Here is a 20,433-nt window from a genome sequence, read left to right on the forward strand (position 1 = left end):
CTTAATAGACTGATTATGGTGTATTACAGTAAGGCAATTGTATCAGTCATCAAAAACTTCCCAACAAATAAAAGTTCATGACTTTGCTGGTAAATTCTACCAAACATTTAAAGAAGATTTATTTTTTTTTTAATTTTTTTTTCAACGTTTATTTATTTTTGGGACAGAGAGAGACAGAGCATGAACGGGGGAGGGGCAGAGAGAGAGGGAGACACAGAATCGGAAACAGGCTCCAGGCTCTGAGCCATCAGCCCAGAGCCCGACGCGGGGCTCGAACTCACAGACCGCGAGATCGTGACCTGGCTGAAGTCGGACGCTTAACCGACTGCGCCACCCAGGCGCCCTAAAGAAGATTTAATATCTGTCCTTCTTAACCTCTTCCAAAATATTAAGGAGAAGGGAATGCTTCCAAACTTATTTTACAAGGCCAGCATTACCTTGATACCCAAACCAGACAAGGATATCACAAAACAAAACAAAACAAAACAGAACAACAACAAAAAAGGATTTTACAGTTTACTATCCCTGATGAACATAGATGCAAAAATTCTCATCAAAATATTTGCAAGTACTGCACACAGATTATTAGCAAATATAACATGAATTCACTAATACATTAAAAAGATCATATCATGATCAACTGGGATTTATTCCAGGGATCAAGGATGGCAACATTCACACATTAATCAACATGATACACCACATTAACAAAATAAAGGATAAAAAATATATAATCATCTCAATAGATGCAGAAAAGCATTGGACAGAGTTCAACATCTGTTTAAGAAAAAAACTGTCAGGGCGCCTGGGTCACTTAGTTGGTTAAGCTTCTCACTTCAGCTCAGGTCATGATCTCCCAGTTTGTGAGTTCGAGCCCTGTGTCAGGCTCTGTGTTGACAGCTCGGAGCCTGGAGCCTGCTTCAGATTCTGTGTCTCCTTCTCTTGCTACCCTTTCCCTGGTCATGCTCTGTGTGTGTGTGTGTGTCTCTCTCTCTCTCTCTCTCTCTCTCAAATATAAATATTAAAAAGAAATGTTAAAAAAAAATCTTAAAAAACAAAAACAAAAACAAAACTCTTATCAGAGTGAGTAAAGAGGTAACATACCCACTCAACATAATAAAGGCCGTATATGACAAGCCCAGAGCTCACATCATACTTGATGAAAAGCTGAAAGCTTTTTCTTTAAGATTAGGTAAAAGACAAAGATGCCTACTCTTGCCATTTTAATACAACATAGTGTTAGAAGTCCTAGAGCAATTAGGCAATAAATAAATAGCATGCAAATTGGAAAGAAAGAAACCTTTGACTATTTGTGACATGATTTCATATATAGAAAACCGTAAAGATACCACCAAAAAACTGTTAGATTCTTTAATTCAGTAAAAAATAAATAAATGAATTCAGTAAAGTTGCAGGATATAAAACCAACATACAAAAATCTGTTGCATTAAAAAACATATATTTTATTTTTGGGAGAGTGCAAGTGGGGGAGGGGCAGAGAGGGAGACAGAGGATCCGAAGTGGACTCTGCACTGACAGGCTGACAGTAGTGAGCCCGATGTGGGGTTCGAACTCATAAACCACGAGATCATGACCTGAGCCAAAGTCGGATGCTCAACCCACTGAGCCACCCAGGTGCCCCATCTGTTGCATTTCTATACACTAACAAACTGTGAGAATGAGAAATTTTAAAAATCCCATTTACAGTTACATCAAAAATAATAAAATACCTAAGAATAAATTTAAGCAAGGAGGTGAAAGACTTGCACACTGAAAATTATAAGACATTGATGGAAGAAATTGCTAAAGACACAAATAATTGGAAAGATATCCCATGCTTATGGATTGGAAGAATTAATATTGTTAAAATGTCCCTGTTACTCAAAGCAATATATAGATTCAATGCAATTCCTATCAGTCCCAAGGGCATTTTTCACAGAAGTATAACAAATAATCCTAAAATTTGTATGAGACCCTGTGTAGCCAAAGCAATCTTGAAAAAGAAGGGCAAGGCTGGAGGTATCATGTTTCCTGATTTCAACCAAATTATGAAGCCATAGTAATCAAAACAGGATGATATTGGCATAAAATCAGACTCCTAGACCAATGAAACAGAATAGAGAGCCCAGAAATAAACCTATGCATATGTTCAATTAATTTCTGCCCCACAATGCAAGAATATACAATGGGGATAAGGACAGCCTCTTTAATAAGTGGTGTTGGGAAAACTGGATAATTACATGCAAAAGAATGAAACTAGATTACTTAAACTATACACAAAAATTAGCTCAAAATGAACTAAAGACTAGAATGTAAGACTTGAAACCATACAACTAGGGGAAAACATGGGCAGTAAGCCTCTTGGTATTGGTCTTGGCAGTGTTTTTTGGATCTGACATCAAAAGCAAAAATAAACAAGTGGAACTACATCAAACTAAAAAGCTTCTGCACAAAAAAGGAAACCATCAACAAAATGAAAAGGCAACCTACAAAATGGGAAAAAAATATTTGCAAATCATATATTTGATAAGGATTTAATATTCAAATATGAAGAACTCATATAACTCAATAGCAAATAAACAATTAAAAATGGGCACAGGATCTGAATAGACATTTTTCCAAAGGAGACATATGGATGGCCAACAGGCACAGGAAAAGATGCTCAACATCACTAATCATCAGAGAAATGCAAGTCAAAACCACAATGGCATGTCACCTCGCACCTGTTAGAATGGCTGTTATCAGTATGCCAGGAAATAACAAGTGTTGGCAAGGTTGTGAAGAAAAGGCAACCCTTGTGGCTTGTTGGTGGGAATGTCAGTTGTGCAGCCACTATGGAAAACAGGTTCCTCAAAAAAGTCGCATATGATCCAGAAATTCCATTTCTGGGTTCTTACTGAAAGGAAATGAAAACACTAAATTGAAAAGATATATTCACCCCTGTGTTCATTGCAGCATTATTTACAAGAGCCAACATATAAAAACAACCTAAGTGCCCACAGATAGATGAATGGATAAAGAACGTGTGGTATATATACACAACAGAATACTACTTAGCCATAGAAAAGAATGAGATCTTGCCATTTGAAACAACATGGATGGACCTAGAGGCCACTGTGCTAAGTGAAATAAATCAGAGAAAGGCAAATACTGTACGATCTCACTTATATGTGGAATCTAAGTAATACAACAAACAAAAGTTATAAAGATGGAGAAAAGGGTGGTGGTTGCCAGGAGTGAGGGGGTTGGGGGAGCGATGAAATGAATGAAGGGGGTTCCGAGGTACAGACTTCAGTGTATGAAATGAATACGACATGGAGTGTGATGTGCAGCATGGTGACTATAGTCAATAATATTGTAGGTGCATATTTTGAGTGTTGCCAGAAGAGTAGATCTTGAAAGTTCTCATTATAAGAAACAATTTTTTTTCTTGTAACTTATGGTGGTGAATAGATTTATTGTGGTGACCATTTCACAGTGTATACAGATGTTGAATCATTATGTTATACACCTGAAAGTAATGTTGCATGTCAATTACACCTCAATAAAAAAGAGAAAATAATAGAAATATCAGCAGAGAACTAGTGTGACTCAAAACAAGATCAGATCTTGTCACTTTTCTGCTCAAACCTACTTACCTCAGAGCTTTAGCAGTGGATAGATTTTGTGTGTGGATCACTTTTGCTCTAGGTGTACTCAGAGCTCACTTCTTCCTTTCAAGTCTTTCCTTAGATATTATATAGTCAGGGAAGCTCTCTGACCACCCTGTTCAAAATTGAAAACCTTGTAATCAACCTCAAGACTCCTGATCCCTCCTATCTTGCTCCATTTTCATCTTTATGGCACCACCACTTTTCAATATACAGTATAATATACCTATTACGATTGTTAGCTTCCCACATTGGAATGAAACTTGCACAAAGCAAAAAAAAAAAAAAAAAAGGTTATACAAAAAAATTACCTTTGTTAATGTATATTTGCTTTTGAAAATTACTGTTGCAAAAACTTGAAACATTGGCCCTGTGAGTGTCCAATTTAGGTCCTCTAAAGGCAGAGATCAGTGGTAGGAGTTTCTTCTTTGAAAAGGCATTCTCTCATTTTCTTTTTATATTGCGAAGCAAATGTGAGTATGGTATGATTCTGTAATAACATAGTTCTTATTACATTCCAAAAAAAGGAAATTCATAAGAAACTGTTTTGCGAAGCATAGGCACTTATTAATATGAATAATTAACAACATACATGAGTCAAGTTGTAAGTAATGTAAGGAAAGTACATTAGGAAAGTAATTAGGAAAGTAATGTAAGGAAAAAAAACAGTAAATAACATGTAGTAAGAATTGTATGGAATAATCTTTTTTTTTTTTTTACATTTATCTATTTTTGAGAAACAGAGTGAGACAAAGTGTGAGCAGGGGAGGGGCAGAGAGAGAGAGGGAAACACAGAATCTGAAGCAGGCTCCAGGCTCTGAGCAAGCGGTCAGCACAGAGCCTGATGTGGGGCTCGAACCCACAAACTGTGAGATCATGGCCTGAGCTGAAGTCGGACGCTCAACTGACTGAGCCACCCAGGCGCCCCATGTATGGAATGATCTTAATCTGTGACACGCTATCACTGTGAAGAGATCTTCCTAATACAGATGCCAACCTCTTCTCTATAAGAGAAGAAGAGGTCTATAAAAGGTCTATAAGAAACATTGCCCTCCTGTGCAGAAAAGGGGGAAATTGGTAAACAGTTTTATTGTATTGCATTGTATTGTATTTATTTTATTTTACTTCATTTCATTTTATTATTTTAATTTAATTTTGTTTTTTAAGTTTATTTTGAAAGAGAGCACACGTATGTGCATGATTGGGGGAGGAGCAGAGAGAGAGAGGGAGAGGGAATCCCAAGCAGGCTCCATGCTGTCAATGAGCCTGACTCAGGGTTCAATCCCACAAACTGTGAGATCATGTCCTGAGCTGAAACCAAGAGTCAGACGCTTAACTGACTGCGCCACCCAGGTACCTCAACAGTTTTATTTTTAAAAAAAACTTTTTTTCAAGTTTTTATCTAAATTGCAGTTAGCTAATATACAGTGTAATACTACTTTCAGGTGTAGAATTTAGTGATTCATCACTTACATACAACACCCAGTGCTTATCACTAGTGCCCTTCTTAATATCCATTACCTATTCAACTGCCATCCTCTCTTCCAGCAACCCTCAGTTTGTTCTCTTTAGTTAAGAGTTTGTTTTCTGGTTTGCCTCCCCCCCCTCCCCTGCTGGCCCACATTCATCTGTTTTGTTTCTTAAATTCCACATGAGTGAAATCATATGGTATTTTTCTCTGACCAACTTATTTTGCTTAGTTTAATACTCTAACTCTACCATGTCATTGTAAATGGCAAGACTTCATTCTTTTTGATGGCTGAGTAATATTCCATATATATATATGTGTGTGTGTGTGTGTGTGTGTGTGTATATATATATATGTATATGTATATACACACATACACATACATACATGCATACACACACCATGTCTTCTTTATCCATTCATCAGACAGTGGACATTTGGGCTCTTTCCATAATTTTGCTATTGTTGATAATGCTGCTATAAACATTGGTGTGCTTATATCCCCTCAAATCAGTATTTTTTGTATTCTTTGGGTAAATACATAGTAGGGTAATTGCTGGATCATTGTAAGCAGTTTTGGACCAGAAGTAGAAAATACATTTTTGCCATTCTAATATGCTAATAGTAAACTTTTTGTCTATTTTGAAATTTCTTCCATGGCATTTAAGATACTATAGTTTGTCCATGTTATTTATTTGTTATCTTCTTTTGGTATTGATAAAATTTTCTTTTTCTGATGGCAAAAGAGATTGTGGTTTATGAGTTGTGATTATCAAGACTTTATTGAATTCTTATGTTGATGGTAGAGGCAATATTAGAATGGATGTATTTTGATTCCAAAATGGTGTTTTCTTTAACATTGGGTAACTATTCTCCTATACTCAGATTATTAATATAATTTAAGTTTAATATCTTGAAAACTGCTTTCTCAGATAGAAAAGCCAATCATACCAATTCACTGAAGGAAATACATGGAAAATTTTATCTTTCGCATTACCCTTATCAAAACTTTCCTATTAAAAAAAATTCCCGTCAGAGTCCACCCATGTATATGTCAGTATCCATGACACATTAAAATAGTATTGTCTTCTGCATGCTTTAAACTTTATTACATTTGATGAATTAATTTATCAAATAGTGTACCATCTGTATCATTCTGTGACTGAGTGGTTTTTGGCTAAAATTATTTTGGAGATTTATCTGTGTTGATTCTGTCTAATTTTAATTGCTGTATGGTATCCACATGCCACAGTTGATAACTCTGTTGAGGAATCCTGTTGATCAATTCTGTTTGCTATTTCTAGTGTTCTTCTATTGCAAACAATTGTGAATGTGCTATAGAGTTTATCTAGGCCAGCACTGTCCAAGCTATAAGGTATGACTTCTTAGTGATCATGAAATTATTTTAGTGAGTTGAGACCAGCATTTTCTTTTTTTTTTTTAATTTTATTTTTTTAATTTGTATCCAAATTAGTTAGCATATAGTACAACAATAATTTCAGGAGTAGATTCCGTAATGGTCCTTGCGCATTTAGCCCATCCCCCCGTCCCACAACCCCTCCAGTAACCCTCTGTTTGTTCTCCATATTTGAGTCTCATATGTTTTGTCTTCCTCCCTGTTTTTATGTTATTTTTGCTTCCCTTCCCTTGTGTTCATCTGTTCTGTGTCTTAAAGTCCTCATATGAGTGAAGTCGTATTTGTCTGTCTCTGACTAATTTCGCTTAGCATTATACCCTCCAGTTCCATCCACGTAGTTGCAAATGGCAAGATTTTGTTCTTTTTGATGGCCGAGTAATAATCTATTGAATATATGTACCACATCTTCTTTATCCATTCATCCCTTGATGGACATTTGGGCTCTTTCCATAGTTTAGCTGTTGTTGATAGTGCTGCTGTAAAAATTGGGGTGCATGTGTCCCTTCAAAACAGCATACCTGTATCCCTGATAAATACCTAGTAGTGCAGTTGATGGGTTGTAGGGTAGTTCTATTTGTAATTTTTTGAGGAACCTCCATACTGTTTTCCAGAGTGGCTGCACCAGCTTGCATTCCCACCAGCAATGCAAAAGAGATCCTCTTTCTCCCCATCCTCGCCAACATCTGTTGTTGCCTGAGTTGTTACTGTTAGCCATTCTGACAGGTGTAAGGTGGTATCTCATTGTGGTTTTGATTTTTATTTCCCTGATGATGAGTGATGTTGAGCAATTTTTCATGTGTCGGCCATCTGGATGTCTTCTTTGGAGAAGGGTCTATTCATGTCTTTTACCCATTTCTTCACTGGATTATTTGTTTTTTTGGGTGTTGAGTTTGATAAGTTCTTTATAGATTTTGGATCCTAACCCTTTATCTGATATATCATTTGAAAATATCTTCTCCCATTCTGTCAGTTGCCTTTTAGTTTTGCTGATTGTTTCCTTCGCTGTGCAGAAGCTTTTTATTTTGATGAGGTCCCAGTAGTTCATTTTTGCGTTTATTTCCCTTGCCTCTGGAGACGTGTTGAGTAAGAAGTTGCTGTGGCCAAGATCAAAGAGGTTTTTGCCTGCTTTCTCCTGGAGGATTTTGATGGCTTCCTGTCTTACATTGAGGTCTTTCATCCATTTTGAGTTTATTTTTATGTATGGTATAAGAAAGTGGTCCAGGTTCATTTTTCTGCATGTTGCTGTCCAGTTTTCCCAGCACCACTTGCTGAAGAGCCTGTCTTTATTCCATTGGATAATCTTTCCTGCTTTGTCAAAGATTAGTTGGCCATGTTTGTGGGTCCATATCTGGGTTCCCTGTTCTGTTCCATTGATCTGAGTGTCTGTTCTTGTGTCAGTACCATACTGTCTTGATGATTCCAGCTTTGTAGTATAGCTTGAAGTCCGGGACTGTGATGCCTCCTGCTTTGGTTTTCTTTTTCAAGATTGCTTTGGCTATTCAGGGTCTTCTCTGGTTCCATACAAATTTTAGGATTGTTTGTTCTAGCTCTGTGAAGAATGCTGGTGTTATTTTGATAGGGATTACATTCAATATGTAGATTGCTTTGGGTAGTATCTACATTTTAACAATATTTGTTCTTCCCATCCAGGAGCATGGAATCTTTTTCCATGTTTTTGTGTCTTCTTCAATTTCTTTCATAAGCTTTCTATAGTTTTCAGTGTATAGATTTTTCACCTCTTTGGTTAGATTTATTCCTAGGTATTTTATGGGTTTTGGTGAAATTGTAAACGGGACCGATTTCTTGATTTCTCTTTCTGTTGCTTCATTGTTGGTGTATAGGAATGCAACCGATTTCTGTGCATTGATTTTATATCATGCAACTTTGCTCTACTCATAAATCAGTTCTAGTAGTTTTTTGGTGGAATCTTTTGGGTTTTCCACATAGAGTATAATGTCATCTGCAAAGAGTGAAAGTTTGACCTCCTCCTGGCCGATTTGGATGCCTTTTATTTCTTTGTGTTGTCTGATTGCAGAGGCTAAGACTTCCAATACTATGTTGAACAACAGTGGCAAGAGTGGACATCCCTGTCTTGTTCCTGACCTTAGGGGGGAAAGCTCTCAGGTTTTCCCCATTGAGGATGATATTAGCGTTGTGTCTTTCATATATGGCTTTTATGGTCTTGAGGTATGCTCCTTCTATCTCTACTTTCTTGAAAGTTTTTAGCAAGAAAGGTGTTGTATTTGTCAAATGCTTTCTCTGCATCTGTTGAGAGGATCACATGTTTCTTGTCCTTTCTTTTATTGATGTGATGAATCACACTGATTGGTTTACAGATATTGAGCCAGCCCTGTATCCCAGGTATAAATCCCACTTGGTCATGGTGAATGATTTTTTTAATGTACTTTTGGATCCAGTTGGCTAATATCTTGTTGACGATTTTTGCCTCCATGTTCATCAGGGAAATTGGTCTATAGTTCTCCTTTTTAGTGGGGTCTCGTCTGGTTTTGGAATCAAGGTCATGCTGGTTTCATAGAAAGAGTTTGGAAGTTTTCCTTCCATTTCTATTCTTTGGGACATTCAAGAGAGTAGGTGTTAACTCTTCCCTAAATGTTTGGTAAAATTCCCCTGGAAAGCCATCTGGCCCTGGACTCTTGTTTTTTGGGAGGTTTTTGATTCCTAATTCGATTTCCTTACTGGTTATGGGTCTGTTCAAATTTTCTATTTCTTCCTGTTCCAGTTTTGGTAGTGTATATGTTTCTAGGAATTGGTCCATTTCTTCCAGATTGCCCATTTTATTGGCATATAATTGCTCATAATATTCTCTTATTATTGTTTTTATTTCTGCTGTGTTGGTTGTGATTTCTCCTCTTTCATTCTTGATTTTATGTATTTGGGTCCTTTTTCTTTTTGATCAAACTGGCTAGTGGTTTGTCAGTTTTCTTATCAATCTTTCAAAGAACCAGCTTCTGATTTCATTGATCTGTTCTACTGTTTTTTTGTTTTGTTTTGTTTTGTTTTGTTTTTTGGTTTTGATAGCATTAGTTTCTGCTCTAATCTTTATTATTTCCTGTCTTCTGCTGGTTTTGAGTTTTATTTGCTGTTCTTTTTCCAGCTCTTTAAGGCCTCAGGTTAGGTTGTGTATCTGAGATCTCTCTTCCTTTTTTAGGAAGGCCTGGATTGCTATATACTTTCCTCTTATGATTGCCTTTGCTGTGTGCCAGAGGTTTTGGGTTGTGGTGTTATCATCTTCATTGGCTTCCATGAACTTTTTAATTTCATCTTTAACTGCTTGGTTAGCTCATTCATTCTTTAGTAGGATGTTCTTCAGTCTCCAAGTATTTGTTACCTTTCCAAATTTTTTCTTGTGGTTGATTTTGAGTTTCATAGCATTGTGGTCTGAAAATATTCACAGTATGATCTCGATCCTTTTGTACTTGTTGAGGGCTGATTTGTGTCCCAGTATGTGGTCTGTTCTGGAGAACGTTCCATGTGCACTGGAGGAGAATGTATATTCTGCTGCTTTAGGATGAAATGTTCTGAATATATCTGTTAAGTCCATCTGGTCCAGTGTGTCATTCAAAGCCATTGTTTCCTTGTTGATTTTTTGATTAGATGATCTGTCCATTGCTGTGAGTGGGGTGTTGAAGTCTCCTACTTTTATGGTATTACTATTGATGAGTTTCCTTATGTTTGTGATTGATTTATATATTTGGGTTCTGCCACATTTGGTGCATAAATGTTTACAATTATTAGGTCTTTTTGGTGGATAGACCCCTTGATTATGATAAACGCCCTTTTTCATCTCTTGATACAGTCTTTATTTTAAAGTCTAAATTTTCTGATATAAGTATGGCTACTCTGGCTTTGTTTTGTTGACCATTAGCATGATAGATGGTTCTCCATATGCTTACTTTCAGTCTAAAGGTGTCTTTAGGTCTAAAGTGGGTCTCTTGTAAACAGCATTTAGGTGGATCTTGTTTTCTTATCCATCCTGTTACCCTATGTCTTTTGATTGGAGCATTGAGTCCATTGATGTTTAGAGTGAGTACTGGAAGATATGAATGTATTGCCATTATGTTGCTTGTAGAGTTGGAGTTTCTGGTGGTGTTCTCTGGTCCTTTCTAGTCTTTGTTGTTTTTGGTATTCATTTATTTGTTTGTTTATTATTTATTTATTTATATCATCTTTTTTCCCCTCAGAGAGTCCCCCTTAAAATCTCTTGCAGGGTTGTTTTAGTGGTCATGAACTCCTTTAAGTTTTGTTTGGGAAACTTAATCTCCTACTATTTTAAATGACACCCTTGCTGCATAAAGAATTCTTGGCTGCATATTTTTCTGAGTCAAGCACAATGAATGTATCCTGCCACTCCTTTCTGGCCTGCAAAGTTTCTGTGGATAGGTCTGCTACAAACCTGATCTGTCTTCCCTTGTAGGTTAAGGACTTTTTTTTTCCCCTTGCTGCTTTCCTGATTCTCTCCTTGCTTGAGTATTTTGTGAATTTGACTCTGATATGCCTTATTGATGGTCAGTTTTTGTTGAATCTAATGGGAGTTCTGTGTGCTTCCTGAATTTTGATATCTGTGTCTTTCCCTAGGTTAGGAAAATTTTCACTATGATTTGCTCACCTAACCCTTCTACCCCTATTTCTCTCTCTTTCTCTTCTGGAACGCCTGTGATTCTGATGTTTTTCCTTTTTAATGAATTACTGATTTCTCTAATTCTTAAATCATGCTCTTTTGCCTTATCTCCCTCTTTTTTTCTGCTTCATTATTCTCCATAAATTTGTCCTCTATATCGCTCATTCCTGTTTTGCCTCATCCATCCTTGCTGCTGTGGTGTCCATCCAAGATTGCAGCTCAGTTATAGCATTTTTTATTTCATCCTGACTAGCTTTTACTTCTTTTATCTCCGCAGAAAGGGATTCTAATCTATTTTCGACTCCAGCTAGAGTTCGTATTATCGTGATTCTAAATTCTGGTTCAGACATCTTGTTTGTATCTCTGTTGGTTAAATCCTTGGCTGTCATTTCTTCGTGCTCTTTCTTTTGGGGTGAATTCCTTCATTTCATCATTTTGAAGGGAGAAAAGGAATTAATGAGGTAAAAAAATTAAAATTAAAAAAGTGTTAAAATTAAAAAAATTAAACACACACACACAAAATCAAATATATGATGCTAGATCTTAGGTGTGTTTTGGTCTGGGTGTTGAAAGGGTATTGATAGATTAGAGAAAAAAGGGGAACAAAAAAACGGAAATTGTTTGAAAATTTGAAAAAATGAATACATTGAAGTGACTAAAATGAATTGGTGGAATTAAATAGAATTTGAAAAAATTTACCCAGAAGTAAAAAATATAGTAGAAAAAAAATAAAATATTGTTTACATTTTTGTTAATGTTTATTTATTTTTGAGAGAGAGAGAGCATGAGCAGGGGAGGGGCAGAAAGAGAGGAAGCAGGCTCCAGGCTCTGAGCTGTCAGCACAGAGCCTGATGTGGGGCTTTAACTCACAAATCATGAGATCATGACCTGAGCTGACATCCGATGCTTAACCGAGTGAGCCACCCAGGTGCACCCAAAATTAAAATCTTTTTAATAAAAATTGAAAATAAAAATGAGGCTTTTCTCTTTCTGTGTTCAAGAAAAAGAAAAGAAACAAAAAATAGAAAAAAGAAAGAAAAGTGAATAGATGGACCAGCGAACATACTGAAATACGACTGAAATCACTTCATTTTCCCCTAGAAGTCAAACTATGAAGCACTTTATAGTCCATAAACTAAGTAGGCGGAGAGACGTGTGTTCCTGAAGATCAAGGTTGGCCCAGTTGCGCGGGACTCTGTAACGGCTCGGTTCTCCAGTAGATGGTGCTGCTTACCTTACTGGGGTGGATTGTTGTAGTGCTGGTAGGTGCGCTTGCGCACGCGCAGGAGTGATAAAAATGGCATCACCCAGCTAGCCAGTCTCTAGTATCGGAACTCTGTTCTCCCCGATCAGCAATTGTGCACCAGTCCTTTGTCTTTGGCTTGTATCCACTCCCACTTTTACACAGTCCATGACCAAGCCCCAGGCGGCACCTCCCTCCTGAGTTTTGTCTCAGACGTAGCTGTTTTTCTCGACCCCTTACTTCTGAGGGACTGCGGCTTTGACCCTTTCTGCCCCTCTGCAGGAGGGTCTCATCGAGCAATGCTTGGGTGCCGGCCGCACCCAGGAACATTTGTGGGGCCATGCCGCTGCCAATGCCCAGAGACTATGGCTGGGTGCCAGCCCTCCCCAGAAAAAGTTTGCAAGATATTGCAGCAGCAGCGTTTCAGGGAGTATGGAAAATCACAACACACATCTGGCACCAGGCTTTACCCTTAACGACCTTGTTCCAGCACCAGCAAATGTGGTTGTTCTCCCGGGTCCACTTGGACCTTGCCTTTGGGGGACCCACACAGCCTCTACCAGGTGTCCTCCCAGCAGGGGAACCGCCTCTCCCCGTGTGACCTGAAGAACCCCAGAATCCACTCTACTCCTGGGGATTCACCCTTCACACCAGAGCACACCCAGGTATTGAGCTGCAGAGTTGCAGACTCTGCGCTCCCCGTGTTTAGAGTCTTAATGGAATTTAAACCCTCTCCTTTCTCCTTTCTCCCTTTTTAGTTCAGTCCCTGCAGCTGTTTCCACTTTTCCATTTTCTCTCCAGCTGCTTTTGGGGAGGGGTGCTTTTCCCGTATTCTCCCCCTCTCCCCAGTCTCCGTCCTCTCTCCGCCCCCAAAAGCGGTTCCCTACCTTTTGTGGCTTCTTGCTCCCCAAATTCACCTCTCCGTGCCACGTACCTGCTGAATTCTGTGGTTCAGTTGTGTAGATTGTTGTGTTAATCCTCAGATCAGTTTTCTAGGTGTGCAGCATGGTTTAGTGTTGGTTTGGCTGTATTTCATGGACATGAGACACAAAAAAAACTTCGATGCTGTTCAGCCATCTTAGCTCCTCCGACCAGCATTTTCTTTTAAATAGTGAAATAGGAAAGGATAAAATAGAGTAGGATACAGTAGAATAGAGTAAGACAGAAAAAATAGAAAAAAGGATGTCCTTAAGCACATCATATAATGAGAGTAAGAATTACTTTGTCGAACTTTTGTTTCAGGTACATACATGTATCAAAAAAAAAAAAAAAGATCAAAAGACACTGCTCTGGCCTAAATATTGTTGAGTTACTCTCTAAAGTGATTATACCAGTTGCTTTTCTTACAGCAGTATGAGTGTGCTTTTTGATATGTATCCTCACCAACACTAGGTATTATCCCCCTTTAATTTTGCAGATGGGTGAGCTCTGTCTCACTGTGAGTGCATTTCCATAGTGAATTTGAGCATCTCTTAATATGTTTATTGTTTCTGTGAGTTGTCTTGTCTTTTGCCCATTTCTAAATTGGATTGTTTTTTTTGTTACTGATTTTTAGGTATTCTTTATTCTGGATACAAATTCTTTGTAAGCCACCAGTTATATATGTTGAAAATATCTTCTCTCATTCTGTGGCATGTGTTTTCCTTTGTTCATTTTGTTTTTTAGTATGCTATATTTTTTTAAGTTTTACCAGACATTGTGGTTTATGCTTCTGTGTCTTATTTAAGAAATCTTTCCCTGCCCTAATGTCACAAAGATGTTTTCTATACCTTCTTCCAAAAGTATGAAAGTTTTGCTTTTTTCACATTCTAGATGGCTTCTCTTGCATTTTCTGTGTTGACATATTACAAATTAAACTGTATAGAGTTTTTTCGTATGTTACAGTATTCAAGTTGGTGAAGTATTGTCCCAAAACTTACAAAGTATAAAATGTAAAAGTTATATTTTACAATATTGATTTTTAATAATTGAGCATATCTACTGACTTTTTAATAACAGAGCTAATACAGTTTTATACTGTATACTTCTCAGATAAATAATAGCTTGTTGTAGTTGCAAGATGGTATATTCTTTTCCTTCTCTGTTTTTCTCTAATAGAATTTATGTATTTATGTTTTTCAGTCACATTAACTTTATCCTAGAAGACAACTTTACAAGGATCTAGACAGAACAGGATTAAAGATGACTGAATACTGAGCTCCAGAAACTTAAAACAATCAGGTACAAAAATATTTGGAGGGAACTTTCCCAACCAGTCAGTACAAAATAAAATGGGAACGTACATAGGAAAACTTAAAATATCCTTGAAATACAGGAGAGGGTCCAAGAGAGAAGTTTTTAAATCCATCTTGTGTTCAAACACTGGCTCTAACCCTGACTGGTTGGTGATGGTTGGTCAAGTTTTGTAAACATGTCCATAAAATGGAGGCAATGATTGTGTCTGTTAATTTTGGCTATTGTAAAGTTTAATGAGATAATATAAGGCACTTAATACTTGGCACAGGGTTACTGTTTATTTTAACCATTATTATTGTTGCTACTGTTATTTGTAATTCAAAGGTATGGTATTCTGTATATTGTGGATTTTTAGGAAGTATATATTGATATACTGCTATAACATTGATAGTAATAATAGCCTGCTAAAATCATGTAGAAAATAGAATAAGATAACTATAATACTCACATATATTCCATAAACTATATTCCTTAAGTGGTGCAAATTGACGCTAGTTTTCTCTATTTTGTTTGTATCACACTGAAATAATGTGAGAAAAAAAATCAGTCTACTTTCTACAATGCTAGAGAATTCAACAATTTTTTTTCACAGTACTGTACAATAGTACTTATTCTTGAATCATTTTTAAAGCTTCAAGAATGTTCTGACCAATAAAGATGAAATTATGTTAATTTTATGGTTAATGTTAGTTGAATCTTACAAATGTTATTTCTTTGATTGTGGTAATTTCAATATGCCACTCATGCAATTATGTCTTAACTTGAGTGTCAAATAAACACAATGGGCTGTGTTCCACCACTCTAATTTTTAAATAGGTACTATAATTGAAATTGATCAAAGACACCAAAAAGAGCTATTTATTTTCTTCTTTTAAAAACTAGGATACTCAGTTGATTAAACAAACCAACAAAACAAAACAAAAACTCTGTTAGCTGATGGAATGATTTCCAGGGGATATATTGTTAACTGAGTTTTAAAAAAAAATGCAAATTGCCCAAGAGTATATAAAATTGCTATTTTTTATGTAAGGAGGAAACAAAGCAGGAAGAATAAACCAGAAAACGATGGAATTGGTTACTTACAATGGTAGAGTGAGGGGTAGGGTGGGAAAAGACAAACCGGGATTACTGGTTAGTGTGTTGGAAAGATTTCCCTTCTACTAGGCACAAGGTAGCCTACAATGCAATGAGAGGCATCTCTTCTTTGGTCCCTTTTTCTCCTCTTATTCATTTCCTCTTTTTTCTTGCCTTTGGCTTCTTTTCTAGTTTTTTTCTCTTCCTCTTTCTTTTTTCCCTCTCCTCTTTTTGTTTTTTGTTCTAGTAAACTTGGGGCAAAATGTAGATGATGCAGTTAGGATGAAACAAAACGAAAAGAATCTTCAATGCAGGCAGTCTCTTGTATACAAAAAGCTGTATTCAAAGGATGCTTTCTACCAATATATGGTATTGTGGTCTGCTGTGACCCATGTCCTGCGGTGGTTATAGCAATGAACGAGTCAGGGTTGCCTCTCTTAACAACGCTTGCAAATTAATAGAGAAGCACAGATCAAGTAGGAGTAACTGTCACATGAAATTATCTTCCCATATTGGCAACTAGACCAAGTTTAATAAATAAATAAGTGAGAAAAGTCTAAGTGATTATTTTAAAAACAAGCATATCTTTTCCAAACATTAGAAACAATGATTTGTATCAGTTGTCATAGTTTGAGTTACAATTATTCTGAATATGATTATTCCTTATATTCTAAGAGACCTTTCTATAGCTGATGAGAACAAAATTTTACCAGCATTCTCTATTATAAAGCTCTAACTGCTTATAAATAATATCAGATAAAATGTTCTGATGTTAGTCCCTTTGAAATGTGGATTGTATTTGTTTGAGTAAATAGAACCCAAACTAATAAATCAGAAATATCAACATTATTAAATACGATTTCATTCTATTGCTTTGGGGTAGGGGAGAATATTTCTTTGTATTTATTTTTAGTGATGGGATAGTTAACTGTGTAATGATTGAACCACAGTCTAGACATACTGCGTATCTTTTGTTAGAGCTGCTTCTGCTGTTACTTCTATGTGGTAGAAAGCAGTCATTGTGGAGATGGTTAATTAAGGCAAGAACATTGAGTGCTGTTGCTACATACTTAGTGGCTGTTGTTGCAGATTTTTTGTTAAAGTCTAGGATAACAAAGCCATATTTGGTTCATCCTTTCATTTTTTTCATTCATTCCTCCTTTTTCTTTCTTTCTTTTTTTTTTTTTTCCAGCTTAGCAAATCATACACTCTTCAGTGGAGCTGAGAACTGATAAGTCTGCTGTTCACAGATTTGGAACTTTCCAATCCCAGGGAAAATTTGACCAAGGTCTAAAATTTTATTTTTCCTTATCTAGAGGAGGTCAACTGTAAAATGAAAATTTTCTACTTATTTCCTTATAGATTTAAGAATCTTCATTTATCCTGGGATTACTTTTCCAGACCTCAGCAGGAGGATTACATAAGAGACCATAAGATAGTTTCAGAACAGTTAAAACACCTTTTGGTTTTTATAGCTGTTAACTCTCATGCCTACACCTTAATTCCCTTATCTTCCCTTCACCATATTTGAGCTTAGCTTATTTTCTCTGTTAATTGGAAGTAAAATTTTAACCTGCCTAGTTTCATTCCACACACAGGATCCTGATTTTACCACATACTTTTTCCTCAGGGACTGCACAGGACTGAGTCCATATGGAAGAAGAGCTTTCCCTTTCCTATGGAGAAAGTGGCAAGGTTAGAAAAAACAAACAAAAACATGCCTCTGGAGCATGTATTTTCTGTTGCATGAAACCTATACCAATCATCTGTTGGTCATCCAATAGGAAGATCAGTGAGATAGTACTTGTCTTTGAGGGGCTCACAGTGTAGTTACTCAGATGCAAACATAATTACTGTGGGTACAGAGAATGCCAAAGGGGCTGGCAGAAAACTGTGGGTATTGTCTGAGGGGTAGGGCAGGGTTCCTGAAGATGGTGCCTTTTGAGCAGGATGAGGAGTACAGACCATCCCTGCTTTCACAGATAATACCACCCTGCAAGAGGGTCTGAGTTGAGCAATGTTTGCTCCATTCCCAGAGATTTCAGAAAACTATAAAACACCTAATCTTAGATGACATATCTTAATTCATCACAGATATTCTTTAACTTATTCATTTTCCACCACAGCTTAACATTACAGTCAACCAGCTTAAGTCTAGTCAGTGTCCAACTGATGTTAGAAGTTTCACACCTTTCAGCATGCACATCATTTTCCATCTTATGTTAATTTTATTAAATTGACATGTCTGTTCTTCGTTAGTAACAATATTAACTGCCACTGTTAACTTTCATTTTCCTGTTTTCTGCTCTTTTTAAATAAATATGGTCAAAACACAATAAAAGATGTAAATAATTACACAAAGCCAGCATAGTGTGCAAAGATGGCAGAACTTCTAAAACTGAACCATAGTATCACCATGGACATGTTTGTTGTGAACCCTTGTAGGAAAGTACGAAAGTAGCTTACAAAAGTAATGTACAGAACTTGAGAATGTTATAAAATGCTAATAGAAAAATTCCTAATTTTTCCTGGGAGCAACAGATTTTGTAAAATAGAAGAACAGACTCACAGAATTAGCAATGAAATGACTTTATTACATATAAAGTGTTACATTGCCAGGAAGTCTTCAAAAGGCAAGGTGTTGGTGGGTTTTTTAAAATAACTTTTTTTTGTTAGGCATGCCCAACGGGTAATTTTGGTTCTAATGCTATATGCGGTATTTTAAATTTAATTGTGACAACTTAGTAATCGTCTGGAGTCAGGTGAAGTATCATAATCTGTTTGGTTCTTCATATTGTTAGAGAAGCAGAGTTATATCAGTAGCACATACTCAAAAGGATAATAAAATGCTTCTTGGTCTCTAATTTTATGGAGCTTAGTTTCCTTAATTATATTTTTCTTGAGCTAATGTTAAAATTTCACTACTTTGTGTCTCCCAGATAGATGCCAGTGAAAGACAGGGGGGTGAGGGGCTGGATGTGAGCAAAGTAGTAAAGGAAATCTGGCCAGGAAATGGTTATTACCTGTAATAGTGTTATATGTAGGAAGGAGGATTACCTGGGCCAAATTAGGACTGAATTCTAGGGACACAATCTAGATGACTTATCTTGTCTACTGCTAAGCTCTCATTTCCTGGCAATGTTTTTGCCCCATTCAGATTTGTCTGTTGTCTGCCTTGGCTCTTGCTCAGCCAGTCCCTTATTTAGCAGGTGGGCACAGAGGTGGTTGGGTGCCTTTTGTAGAGATGGCTGCTGTCATGCAGGGTGGCTGCAGGTCCTACAAGGTGCGCTATATGTGAACCCTATGCTACCTACACTCTTATTATATACACAAAGTATATATATACATATGATACGTGTACATGTTTATAATACATACAGTGTATACAGCTGTATATACTCTTGAGTGTGTTGGAGAGAAAAATGTATTTTTCTTCTGTGAACAAAGATGTTACAGTTCCTTGAGACTGATACTAAATGTTTACCTCAAAAAGTGTAAATGTATGCATTTCGTAAAGTAAGTCATCAGTTCCCCCATGAAATAACTCCCCCAAAAGACTTAGAAAAATGAATTTTTGATGACTAACCTCCAGGAGCTAGTCTGAAAGATATTTGAAAGCAATGTATTCATACCTCCTTTGTACCCAGGTTATATTGTAAATATTTTTTTCTATCTTGAGCTCCTTGAAGGGAGTGATGATGTTTCGTTTTTATATCTTTAGATCCTTGCACTCAATACATGTTCAATGATACTGTCAGACCTGATGTTTTGTTGACCTGTGTCATCCTTTAACAAATGTATGACTGCAGGTGACATCACCCCCCCCCCCCCAACACACACACACACACACACACACACACGAGGCCCAGTGGTTAGTAGAGTCATGGGAGGGGGTGGGGGGTGGGTACTAGAGGTTTTATACAGGTGGGCCATGCTTTGTAGACAAGTGTTTAGGAGCTTGTTGGATTTATAACCTGATTCTAGGCATCTAAGAGACCACTTGATTTTTGTAGCAGGGCAAGTTGCAATCCAAAAATCTGCTTGAAAGGAGAAAATGAGGTAGCAGTGCTTATTTTCTCATCGTATATTGCCATCTGCCCTGTTTATGGAAGGTAACCCACAGTGTGGATTACTGCCCTGTTCAGCAAGGAGTTTATGAGACCAGCCAGTGCCCTGTGATTGCAAGCAGTAGGTCTACCAGTAGTATAACTTTATGTGAACTGTTTTCTCTCCAACATGTGGTGTGTGGAAAGCAATCTTTAGAAGCAAGTGATCTTGGAGGGTTACTTAGTGCTTCTGTGCCTCAGTTTCCTTGCATTTAAAATGAGGATAGCAATATCTATGCCCTACGATTATGAAGGTTGGAAATAATATATAAGAATTCTTTTAACTCACACATTAGTTCATCTATAAATATTTGAGGTCACATTCCAAATGTTGTTCTTTTTTAAATTTATAGACTTAAATAGGAAAAAAAAATAAAATGAAGACCCCATAGAAAATAAGATTCCTTCATGAGATATGGAGGTGGATAATTTATGTAGAAACTTAGAATAAAAGCTAACCTAACAAGATTCTGTCCTTAGCTCTGTAGTGGCCTTGGGTGCTGCCCAAAAGGGAGTAGAAGACATCCTTCTCCAGACAGGGTCTTAGAACTTGAATGACATCGTGAGGGAAAGTGGCTGGATTTGGCATCAGGGGAGCTCA

General features: G+C 36.9%; 1 protein-coding gene across 11 annotated transcripts in view; it reads left to right on the forward strand.

Moving 5' to 3' along the window:
* The window catches only part of RCBTB2 (RCC1 and BTB domain containing protein 2), a 59,089-nt gene that overhangs the window by 16,277 nt on the left and 22,379 nt on the right, over positions 1-20,433 (forward strand). For 7 of the 11 annotated variants that reach the window (XM_043578477.1, XM_043578520.1, XM_043578471.1 and 4 more), the window contains 2 exons: positions 14,539-14,637; positions 17,357-17,421. In XM_043578477.1, the coding sequence (XP_043434412.1) occupies positions 17,380-17,421 (42 nt within the window). In that variant the 5' untranslated portion in view covers positions 14,539-14,637; positions 17,357-17,379. Of the gene's footprint in view, positions 1-12,922; positions 13,083-14,538; positions 14,638-16,918; positions 17,015-17,356; positions 17,422-20,433 lie in introns of those variants that run through there. The other 4 variants (XM_043578531.1, XM_043578483.1, XM_043578561.1 and 1 more) reach the window with 4 other exon arrangements.

Source organism: Prionailurus bengalensis, chromosome A1, assembly GCF_016509475.1.
Source record: "Prionailurus bengalensis isolate Pbe53 chromosome A1, Fcat_Pben_1.1_paternal_pri, whole genome shotgun sequence".
Lineage (NCBI taxonomy): Eukaryota > Metazoa > Chordata > Mammalia > Carnivora > Felidae > Prionailurus > Prionailurus bengalensis.